At 48.0% G+C, this 12196-nt stretch overlaps 1 protein-coding gene across 5 annotated transcripts in view; it reads left to right on the top strand.

Moving 5' to 3' along the window:
• The window catches only part of SPIRE1 (spire type actin nucleation factor 1), a 305419-nt gene that overhangs the window by 187949 nt on the left and 105274 nt on the right, over positions 1-12196 (top strand). For 4 of the 5 annotated variants that reach the window (XM_030212391.1, XM_030212383.1, XM_030212376.1 and 1 more), the window contains exon 6: positions 2771-2935. In XM_030212391.1, coding sequence (XP_030068251.1) covers positions 2771-2935 — 165 coding nt within the window. The remainder of the gene's footprint in view (positions 1-2770; positions 2936-12196) is intronic. The other variant, XM_030212367.1, reaches the window with a different exon arrangement.

Genomic DNA, 12196 nt, shown 5'->3' with positions numbered 1-12196 from the left:
AAGCTTAGTATCTCAACCACAGGTCTCCACAAAATGAGGCATATATAGGGGAAAAAATGGAGGAAACCTAAAAGTCAAGTAGTAAGTCCATATATTTGTCTAAATAAAATAAGTTTTAAGGGCCACTCTAAATTCCGAATGAAAATGCAATCATCGCAAATCAGTGGGGAGTTTGTTCCAAAGAACAGGACCGACAACAGAAAACATTGTTTTCTGGAGAGTGGCTAAAGTTACCAGTTACAAGGCAGGTACAGTGAGGAGATGCTGATCCAAGGAGTGAAGTAACCAGGTGGGAAAGTAGAGTAACAGATACTGAGACAGAATGGAGGTACTTGACCGCAAGTGAGGGTTTTGTGAATTAAAATCAGAATTTTATATTGAATACATGTGTGCACAGGAAGGTAATGTTCTTGTCTTAGGAGGAGAGTGACATGATCAACTTGACCACTATATTCTGTATTATTTGAAGACACCGTAATTGTCTCTGCTGCAAATCGTTAAATAATGTTTTGTGTTATTTTGCAAAGTGTCTGGTTTGTTTGAAAGCAGACTCTGGGGCAAGGGCTGCCAAAGACGGTCTTTGTCACCCAAAATAAAAATGCTTAGGATTAGTGGTCTCTGTATCCTATAGAGTCATCACACAAACTAAAACTTGTCTGCTTTAAACAAAGTGGCTGGCAGTAGAAGGAGCTTGTGCTGTTTATAAGGTGATAATCACTATTTGAATATTTTTTGTATGATATGTTCTAAGAAGAATAGGGAATATGAAGTTTGTGATATAGAAGTGGACCTTCGGGGTTTATGTTAAAATTCTGACCAATACTGTATAGAATAGAGAGCACTCCCCATACAGAAGAATTTGTTGAATGACGCTATCAATTATCATGCTAATTTAAAAGTGTGTTTGTGGTGGTGGGGGGAGGGGTGTATAATGTATGAAAATTTCACTGACCTGCCCTCACCCCACCATACCTAGCTTGCCCCCTGGTTTCACCTCAAATATTTCTGTCTAGAAATGCCACTGAGAAAATGGAAGACTAGGGGAGGGAAGAGAGTGGCATTCTGGATGTGAAGTAGGAAAGATCAGGAAGATGCTGACTGTGTGTCGCGCTTCTAACGGTACTACTAGGTTAGTGAGCCCTTGGACCACTGCCGAGGAGCGGCAGCGGCAGGAGAATCACCCAAACACAGGACAGGCAGAGCAGACTTCCCGGTACCCTGGGCCGGAACTCTCAGACAGGCTGACACCAACTGGACCGGAAATATCCCAAACTTCACCTGCACTTAACCACCGTTCCTCAGGGGTTGAGCCCCAGAGTGCGGGCGGTCGGCAGGACTTACCGGACAGGGCAGGAAAGCAGAGCTGCAGGGACCAGCAGGCTAAAGGAACCAGGAACCCGGCTGGAGCAGGGCAGGCAGCCGGCAGCAGAGTAAGCCAGGAGACAAGCTGGGTCTGGGCAGGCAGCAGTCAGAAGAGCAAGTCAAAAGACAGTCCGGGTCTGGGAAGGCAGCAGTCAGTAGAATAAGTCAGTAACCAAGCAGGGTCAAAACCTAAAACAGGAAAAACTCAGCAGCACTGCAAACGACTTCCACCAAAGGAAACTCCTCTGAGGACCTCTGTTGCAAGGCAACTAGGAACCTTTCCAGGTGGTTAATAAAGGCAGCCCACAAGGGAGTTCACCAGGTACGGGTACTGCTTAGTTCCAAAAAACTCCCAAAACAATCTGGAGGGCTGGACCAGCATATCTTCTGGAACATGGGAAATGGTAAACCATCAATTCGCAACATTCCCCGGGTCTAACCCCCTGGGCCCAAGGTGACTGCAAGCCAGGAACCTGGACACAACCGTGACACTGTGGGGGGAAAGAGAAGAAAGGCAGAGGGAGGGGGTGCAGACTAAAGGGGAAGAAGAGAGGGAGAAGCTGCACTGTTAGGGGGAAGGGGTGAAGCTGCACTGTTGGGGGGGAGAGAGAAGCTGCACTGTTGTGTGGAACAGTGAAGGAACAGGGAAGGAACAGGGAGAAGGAACAGGGAGATACTAGGCTAAAAATATGTGTGGGGGGGAATATGTTTATCTACAAGAGTGGGGGTGGAGAGAGAGGGAAGATGTTGGACTATATAAGGGTGGGGGTAGAGAAAAGGAGAGAGGATATTCTGGGCTGTTGAGAGAAGGAGAATATGATGAAACCATGTGGGAGAAGTCGTCGGGGGTTGTCAGAGATGAGTGAGAAACGGATCGTTAATACAGAGGGTAAATTATGCAGGTAAATGTACAGAATTCCTTTCACTTTCGCAGGTAAGTGCACATTTGTGCATGTATTGTAAGTGGCAGCAAAGTAATTAAGCGCTATTCTGTAAGGTTATGTGTTAAGTGTTGCAGCACATAACTGCATGGGGAGCATTTGTATGGGTTGGGGAGACTTTCACTTACACATGTAACTTATAGAATACAGTAAGTTTATATGCACTCTTGCCACACTTCCATGCTTGAAGTTATGTCAGGTCTATGGCTGGCATAACTGCAGGCATGCTGTAAGGCACACTGATGCCCAGGTTATGCTAGTATTTTTTAACAGAATCTGGGCATTCAGATGCCGTTATGGAATAGGCTGTTACTGTGCGGCATTGGGGCACCTAAAAAGAGCAGCCCAGTTATAGAGTAGAGTTTATAATATTTTATAACTATTGTGTTTTGTAAATCGTCTAACTAAACTTGGAAAGATGAATTATAAATGCAGTGTTTCTGAAATGATGTTCTTTGACTCTCCAGGCCCGGTTTTGGGTACAGGTGATGCGAGATTTGCGAAATGGTGTAAAGCTGAAGAAGGTGCAGGAGCGTCAGTACAACCCACTACCTATAGAGTATGAACTGACACCCTACGAGATGCTGATGGATGACATCCGATCCAAACGCTACACACTGCGCAAGGTGATGGTAAGGGTGGTGTCATTCTGTGCTCTCAAAACTGACTTTTAGTCTTGGTATGCAGTTGTATAAATGTTTCATTGACCTTTGAATGCTTTATAGAATAGATGAATTAAACCATTAAAGCTCTGTGTTAAAGAGGCTATAGCTAGGAGTGAGTATTTGGATGCCCACCGTCAGTGTTTATGCTCAGCTGAATAATTTTGGATAGGTGAGGCTGGTAATCATGCTGTACTCCTCTGTTATTTGGGGCTTCTTTTACAAAGCCGTGCTAGCGATTCCCATGCAGCAAATGAGAGAAAACCCATAGGAATTGAATGGGCTTCCTCTCATTTGCTGCGCAAGAATCGCTAGCATGGCTTTGTAAAAGAAGCCCTTGGTGATACCTCGATGTTCCCTTTCCCCCCAGGGTAAGTCCCTACAGGAATTACAGGAATGCATTACATTAATCACTAAGCATATCATATCTCGCTTCCCAACAGTACAAATAGATGCTTGTTGCAGACTTGGTTATTGTCCAGTTTATAGGACATGTACTACTATTCTGTACCCTATGCCAAAAAAAGAAATTATGGCAGCAGTCCCAGACAGGAAATACCCATTGTAAAGAAATTATTTTATCATTATGTTTCATTGTTTAAAAGATCTATCCTTTTCTGCGTCATTTAATATGACTTATATGTGGTGTAGGGTAAGTTGCCAATAGCTGCTGAAATACTAAGATACCAGAATTACTGATCTAGTTTGTCAGATAGCAAGACTTTTAAACTCATCTTGGTGTATGTTAAGAAATTTATTATGGCAGGAAATGGCTCACAACAGGTACAAATTTCATTAAAAGCTTATTTCAGCTTGTAGTGGAAATAAAGGTCAGCAAGGAAGTTGTAGGTGACACCTTCATACTGGACTAACAATGCATCTTTGACAAACTTTTGAGAGTTAATTTGTCCTCATTAGATCAATAAAGAAACACTGAATTTAAATAGGACCAGCTTGTTTAGGTTTTAGGTTATCGGGATGTACAAGTACAACTCAACTCCCTTTCCCTGAGCTGTTCTAGATGAGTTTGTACTGCTTAAACTAGGGGTAACTCTATTATTTCCTTACTGACCTGATGAAGAGAGGATAACGCTTGAAAGCTTGTCAAAGATGCAAAGATGCATTAAGTTAGTGCAATATGAAGGTGCCACCTATAGCTTGGTTGTTGACCTTATTTCCACATTTCCAAGTGAACTAACATGACAATCACCATTCTTTTTCAACTGGTATGATTCTGCATTCAATATGAAACTATGGTCTTTTATCAAAAATCTTAAAACTCCATTATGTCACTGTGGTAACATGGACAAGGGTGGGCCCGGATACCGGATAAAACAGAGCCATACAGCGGGTTAAGGTGAACAGAAATAATATTTCTCCAAGGACAAGCAGGCTGCTTGTTCTCACATGTGGGTCGACATCCGCGTCGGCCCAGGAATTGGCATTTTGCAAGCAAAATATAAAAAAGTTTTGCCAGAGTCTTCTGATGTGCGTGCAGCATGCACCGCACGGACTGATTTCCCACCCGTCATGCAAATGCGTTCTTCAGTTTTCTTTTCTCCGCATTGAGGTGTGGTAGAGTTTTTTCTGCGCTCCTCTCAGGCCCGGGAAAGAGTCTTCGTTCGTTTCGTGGCTTTTTGCCTTCTTTTCTTTTCTTTTTTCACAAATTCTACAGTTATAAAAAAAAAAACACTTCCCGTAGTTTCTTTATTTTTGCCCCTTTTAAAGTTTCCTTTGTTTTCGACGTGGCTGGGTTGTTCCCTTCTTTTTGTGCCCTTTTTTCTTCTAACAGGCACAATCGCGTCTTTTGATTTCACCGAAGCCGTTTTTCTTTCCATGTCATCGAAGACACCCAGCGGCTTCAAATGTTGTACTCGGTGCAACCGGACCATCTCAGCTACCAATACCCACGCCTGGTGTATCCAGTGCCCGACCATAGCTCAGACACTTGTAGTCTGTGTCTTCGTATGAAGAACGGACCCAAGCATCTCAAGAAGCCCAACGAGAAAAGCTTTTTGGGGCTCGGTCCGGTCCTTTGACATCGGTACCGAGGTTGGCGGCGTCGACTTCGACGTCAGGAGCAGAGGTAATGGCTGCTGAAAGACCTATTCACGCTGGGAGAAGTGAGGCATTGAGTGGGTCTCCACCTGCCTCGAGGCCTCCTGTTATGCAGGCCCCCCCGGCCCCGAGGAGGCGTGAGGATTCCACATCCTCCTCATCGGTACCGAGGAGTCTCGATGAAGGGCATCGAGCGAAGGCGAAGAAGCACCATCATCATTCTTCTTCGACACACGGTGCCGGGAGCTCCGGGACATCGAGGGAATTGGCACCCGAGAAGTGTCGGCGCCGAGAGGATCACTCCCCCTCTATTCAGCAGGTGCTGATGCATTGGTCTTCTGGCAGCCTGGTACCTGCTCTCGAACCTCGACAGATTCTGCCACCGGCTCCTTTACCGACCCCACAGCCTTGTCCGACGGCAGCTCTCGATGAGCGTATCAGGGCCCTGCTTCCAGAACTTCTGGAAGGATTGCTGCGCCAGTCTGTTTCGGTATCAGGGATGCTTGCGCCTTCCGTACCATCGGTGTTGGCTGCCACCCAGGTCGACTCCCCTTCGACGTCGGTGGAGGAAGCTTCGCCGGAGTCCAGGTGGGCGTCGACTTCTCGGCACCGCCATCAAGGACGTCGTTCCTCGGCGTCTTGGCAGGCTCAGTTTCGGACTGCTCTGAGAGATGTCTTGTCCGATACTGAAGATGAGCGTTCGTGGGAGGAAGAGGAGAATCCCAGGTACTTTTCTTCTGACGAGTCCTATGGGATTCCCTCTGAACCTTCCCCTCCACTAGAAAGGAGAGTCTATCCTTTACCTCCTTTGTCTGGGAAATGGCGGTGGCTATTCCCTTCCCTATGGAGGTTGAGGATGAGCCCAGGGCTGAGATGCTTGAGGTCCTGGATTATCCTTCTCCGCCTAGAGAGGCTGCAATGGCTCCTTTGCATAATGTACTGAAGGAAGTCCTTATGCGAAACTGGCCGTTCCCTCTGTCAAATCCTGTGATCCTGAAAAAAACTGAATCCCATTATCGGATCCACGGGGAACCTGGATTGATGAGGTCTCAGCTACCTCACAATTCCATGGTGGTGGACAAAAGAGCCAAGAGCACTAGGGACTATGCCTCGGCGCCCCCATGCAGAGAATCTAGAACCTTGGACTCTTTTGGGAGGAAGGCGTATCAGACCGCTATGCTCGCTGCCAAAATCCAGACATACCAGCACTTCACGAGCATCCACTTGCGGAACTCGGTGAGGCAACTGTCTAGGTTGGTCGATGCACTCCCTCCGGAGCAGGCCGAGCCTTTTCGCCAGGTGGTCAGGCAGCAGAAGGCATGTCGAAAATTCCTGACCAAGGGGTACGTTCGACACTTTTGATGTAGCATCCAGGATCGCTGCCAAAGGTATAGTGATGCGCAGACTCTCATGGCTGTGTGTCTCTGACCTGGATCATTTGGTCCACCATCGGATGGCGGATGTTCCTTGCCGGGGGGATAACCTTTTTGGTGAGAAAGTAGAGGCTTTAGTTTACCAGCTCATGGAGCACAATGATGCTATGGATTCTCTCTGCCCCCCAGGCGCCTTCTGCTACTACCTCCTCATCTAGGAGGTTTTTTGGAGGGAAGAGGAGTGTTCCCTATTCCTATGCTAGGCGTTGGTACACTCCTGCTTCTCGGCAGCCTACCCAGGCTCAGTTCCAGCGTGCTCGTTCTTGTCATCAGCATGCACCTAAGGCCACTGCGGCTCCCCAGCAAAAGCAGGGGACGGGCTTTTGACTGGCTCCAGTTCAGCGTAGCCTCAATAAACGTGTCCATACCGGACGACTTGCCGGTTGGGGGGAGGTTAATGTTTTTTCAGCAAAGGTGGCCTCTTATAACCTCCGACCAGTGGGTTTTTCAAATTAGGATACACCCTCAATCTGAACTCCAAGCCTCCAAATTGTCCACCGGGAGCTCAGTCCTACAGCTCCCAGCACAAGCAGGTACTTGCAGAGGAACTCTCCGCCCTTCTACAGGCCCAAGCGGTTGAACCTGTTCCACCAGGGGAAGAAGGGCTGGGATTCTATTCCAGGTACTTCCTTGTGCAAAAGAAAACAGGGGGGATGCGTCCCATCCAAGACCTAAGGGCCCTGAACAAATTTCTTGTCCGAGAAAAGTTCAGGAAGCTTTCCCTAGGCACCCTTCTTCTCATGATTCAGGAAAATGATAGGCTATGCTCTCTGGACTTAAAGGATGCTTACACACACATTTCAATACTTCCAGCTCACAGGAAATATCTTCGATTTCAGCTGGGAACACAGCACTTTCAGTACCGTGTACTGCCTTTTGGCCTGGCGTCTGCGCCCAGAGTGTTTACCAAATGCCTAGCTGTAGTCACAGAGTCGCTACGCAGACTGGGAGTGCATGTGTTTCCTTATCTCGAGGATTGGCTGGTGAAGAGCACCTCGAAGGAAGGTGCTCTGGTGTCCATGCGAATGACTATTCGGGTGCTAGGGCTACTGGGGTTCGTCATAAATTATCCCAAGTCCCATCTCACCCCAGTCCAAAAATTGAAATTCATTGGAGCTCTGTTGAACACTCAGACAGCTCGAGCTTATCTTCCCAAGGCAAGGGCGGACAACCTGGTGTCCATGGTTTGAGTGTCTCAGCAGGTCATGGCTCGGCAGATGTTGAGACTTCTGGGGCACATGGCCTCCACAGTTCATGTCACGCCCATGGCATGAGATCAGCTCAATGGACCCTAGCTTCCCAATGGTTTCAAGCTGCGGGGGATCTAGAGGATGTAATCCAACTGTCCACTGGCTTTCGGAATTCTCTTCAGTGGTGGATGATTCAATCCAATTTGACCATGGGACGACCATTCCAAGTTCCTCAGCCAAGAAAAGTGCTGACGACAGATGCATCTCTCCTGGGGTGGGGAGCTCATGTAGATGGGCTCCACACTCAGGGAGCCTGGTCCCTTCAGGAAAGAGGTCTGCAGATCAACATCCTGGAATTAAGAGCGATCTGGAACGCTCTAAAGGCTTTCAGAGATCGGCTGTCCAACCAAGTAATCTTAATTCAGACAGACAATCAGGTTGCCGTGTTTTACACCAACAAGCAGGGGGGCACCAGATCTCGCTCTCTGTGTCAGGAAGCCATCCAGATGTGGCTTTGGGCTCACTGTCTTGGCATGTTTCTCCAAGCCACTTATCTGGCAGGCGTAAACAACAGTCTGGCCGACAGTTTGAGCAGGATAATGCAACCTCACGAGTGGTCACTGAACATGGACGTAATCCGCATGATCTTCCGAGCGTGGGGCACCCCCTCGGTGGATCTTTTTGCCACTCAGATCAATCACAAGGTCCCTCAGTTCTGTTCCAGACTTCAAGCCCACGACAGACTAGCGTCAGATGCCTTTCTCCTACACTGGGGGACAGGCCTTCTGTATGCGTATCCTCCCATACATCCAGTAGGGAAGACTTTGCTGAAACTCAAGCAAGACTGCGGAACCATGATCCTGATTGCACCCTTCTGGCCACGTCGGATTTGGTTCCTTCTTCTTCTGGAGTTGTCCTCCGAAGAACAGTGGAGATTGGAGAGTTTTCCAACCTTCATTACTCAGAATGAGGGGGCGCTTCTACATCCCAACCTCCAGTCTCTGACTCTCATGGCCTGGATGTTGAGGGCTTAGAATTTGCCTCCTTGGGTTTTTCAGAGGATGTCTCCCGAGTCTTGCTTGCTTCCAGAAAAGATTCCATGAAGAAGTTTTATTCTTTCAAATGGAGGAGATTTGCAGTCTGGTGTGACAGCAAGGCCCTAGATCCTCTTTCTTGTCCTACATGGACCCTGCTTGAATACCTTCTACACTTATCAGAGTCTGGCCTCAAAACCAACTCAGTAAGGGTTCATCTTAGTGCGATTAGTGCCTATCATTGCCGTGTAGAGGGTAAGCCTATCTCTGGACAGCCTTTAGTTGTTCGCTTCATGAGAGGTTTGCTTTAGTCAAAGCCCCCTGTCAAACCTCCACCAGTGTAATAGGATCTCAACGTCGTTCTCACTCAGCTGATGAAAGCTCCTTTTGAACCACTGAATTCTTGCCATCTGAAGTACTTGACCTGAAAGGTCGTTTTCTTGGTGGCTGTTACTTCAGCTCGTAGAGTCAGTGAGCTTCAGGTCTTAGTAGTACATGCACCTTATATCAAATTTCATCGCAACAGAGTAGTCCTCCACATGCACCCTGAGTTCCTGCCAAAGGTGGTGTTGGAGTTCCATCTTAACCAGTCAATTGTCTTGACAACATTCTTTCCCCCGTCCTCATACTCGCCCTGGCGAAAGCAGTTTGCACACCTTGGACTGCAAGAGAGCATTGACCTTTTACGTGGAGCGGACAAAGCCCTTTAGATAGTCTGCCCAGTTTGTTTCTTTTGATCCCAACAGGAGGGGAGTCGCCATCAGATAATGCATGATCTCCAATTGGCTAGCAGATTGCATTTCCTTTACTTACACCTAAGCTGGGCTGACTCTGGAGGGCCATGTCACGGCTCACAATGTTAGAGCCATGGCTGTGTCAGTGGCTCACTTAAAGTCAGCCTCCATTGAGGAGATTTGCAAGGCTGCAACATGGTCATTAGTCCACACATTCACATCTCACTACTGCCTTTGGCAGGATACCCAACGCGACAGTTGGTTTGGGCAGTCAGTGCCGCAGAATCTGTTCGGGGTTTAGAATCCAACTCCACCCCCCTAGACCCATTTTTGTTCTGTTCCAGGCTGCACTCTCAGTTAGTTGTTTATGGTTTCAGGTCAATCTATGTTATGTCCTTGCCGTTGCAAGGCCCAGTTGACCAATGTTCATTGTTTTGAGTGAGCCTGGTTGCTAGGGATACCCCACATGTGAGAACAAGCAGCCTGCTTGTCCTCGGAGAAAGCGAAGATACATACCTGTAGTAGGTATTCTCCGAGGACGGCAGGCTGATTGTTCTCACAAACCCGCCCACCTCCCCTCTGGCAAAACATTTTTTATATTTTGCTTGCAAAATGCCGATTCCTGGGCTGATGCGGACGTCGACCCACATGTGAGAACAATCAGCCTGCTGTCCTTGGAGAATACCTGCTACAGGTATGTATCTTCGCTTTATTAAAGGTGTCAGGCAGGAGGCTCCTGTTCAGTTCAAAGGTGAGAGAGATGGTAAACACAAAATTAGTCCTTAGATGTAAGAATGTCTTCTTGTGGCCTTCTTGTGTAGGACCATGGCATGCACTAGTGTGTCTCAACAATGCAGTACACTCCACTTGACTGGTCTTAATCCCCAGAGTTACCAATGCAATCTTTAGCAAATAACATAGACCGACCTGCATCTGGCAGGGTCATACATACAAGTCTGCAAGGTCCCAAGTTGAACTTAGCCTAGCTGACTTTCACAGTTGCAGTTCACTGGTAGAGGCATATGCACTCGAGCATCACTGCCTTCCTCTGAACCTCCTTAACCTAGGTGTGCTCTGGGCTTTTATACTTGTTGGACCCATGCCCTACTGGCTCTGCTCCTCCCCTGGGTGGGACTGTGATTTATTTTGGTATCTCTGCCATTGTGAGGGATTATCATGAAGGGTAAGTGGTAGCTTTCTATAGACTCCCTCACATACCCTCTCCCTTAGCTCAACCAAGCCTAGTTGAGCACCTGCCATATCAGGGTCCACCTCCCAAGACACAAAATCAATATTTGCATGATCTTGACCCACATAATGTTGCATCTCAAAACTGAAGGACTGGAGGCTGAGAAACCACTGCATGCAACATGCATTTGACTTCTTGTGGTGAGCCATCCTTTTGAGGGGTTCGTCGTCCATGATGAGCAAGAGGTGTTACCCCAATAGATTATACTGGAATGTCTCTAAAGCCTACTTGACATCTAGGGCTTCCTTTTCAATAATTGCATAGTTTGGTTACTAGGTAACAGCTTCTAGTTAATGTAGGCCATAGGGTGTTCGTCGCCATCCACTTCTTGGGCTAAGATTGTTTTGAGCCTGACATTCAATGCTTCTGTCTGTACCACAAAGGGCTAGCTGAAGTCTGGCTAACCAGCGCTGGTTCAGAGCAGATTTAGCGACTCCATTTTCTCTGCGAACCCCAGAATGAAGCATCAGTAATACCCGGGAAGGCTCTTACCTTCTTCTTGGACTGTGGTACCAGTACTTGCATAATCACTTCCACCAGTGAAGATGTATGAGAGCTGCAGAAAATAAATGTTCTGCTCCTCTTCTCCAAAGCTGGTTTCAGAAAATGAAAACATATTTTAGTATAATGAAACGGAAGATATGACAGCACATTGTTTGTTTGTTTATTTATTTATTACATTTGTATCCAGTGGCATAGGAAGGGCGGGGTGATGGGGGCGGTCTGCCCCGGGTGCACGCTGCTGGAGGGTGCAGAGAGCAGCCGCATGCCTGTTGGCTCCGCTGGTTCCCTGCTCCCTCTGCCCCGGAACAGGTTACTTCCTGTTCCGGGGCAGAGGGAGCAGGGAGCCAGTGGAGCCGACAGGCGCGCGGCTGCTCTCTGCACCCTTCAACAGCCAAGAATGCACCTGGGGAGGGGGGTGTTATTGCGCGGGGGGGGGGGGGGCTTGATGCGCTGGGGAGGGGGATGTCATTGCGCCGGGGGGGTGGGCTTGATGCGTCGGGGAGGGGGGTGTCGTGCTGCACCCTGGGGTGGGGGGACAGACGCTGCTGCACCCGGGAGGAGGTGCGCAGCGGTGATCCGCCCCAGGTGGCAGCCGACCTTGCTACGCCACTGTTTGTATCCCACATTTTCCCTCCTGTTTGCAGGCTCAGTGTGGCTTACATAGTACCGTAGCGGCGTTCGCCGGTTCCGGTCTGAACAAATACAAAGTATGCACAAGTACAAGGTGTGGTTGTGGTAGAATAGGGTCCATATATGATAGATACATAGGGAACATTAGGTAGGAAGAGGGAGAGTTGGTGTGAGTCCATTACGTTCTTAGTGTTGTTGAGCTGTAAGCTAACGTGACCGAGTTCGGCCACTGTGTTGAGGATGCAGAATCCTGGCTAGAGGAGCACAGTGAGGAACTATGTGGAGTTTATAAAAATCTGAAAGATTTGAGTGGAGTAAATTAGAATTTATGAATAAGATCCTTGAGAACAGGTTGGCACCATAATCTAGGCATACAAGAAGTCCTGGGGAGAGAGGCCT

This window comes from Microcaecilia unicolor, chromosome 1 (assembly GCF_901765095.1).
Source record: "Microcaecilia unicolor chromosome 1, aMicUni1.1, whole genome shotgun sequence".
NCBI classification, from domain to species: domain Eukaryota; kingdom Metazoa; phylum Chordata; class Amphibia; order Gymnophiona; family Siphonopidae; genus Microcaecilia; species Microcaecilia unicolor.
Note: the sequence above shows the minus strand (reverse complement) of the source record. Positions and strands in the feature narration are given on the sequence as shown.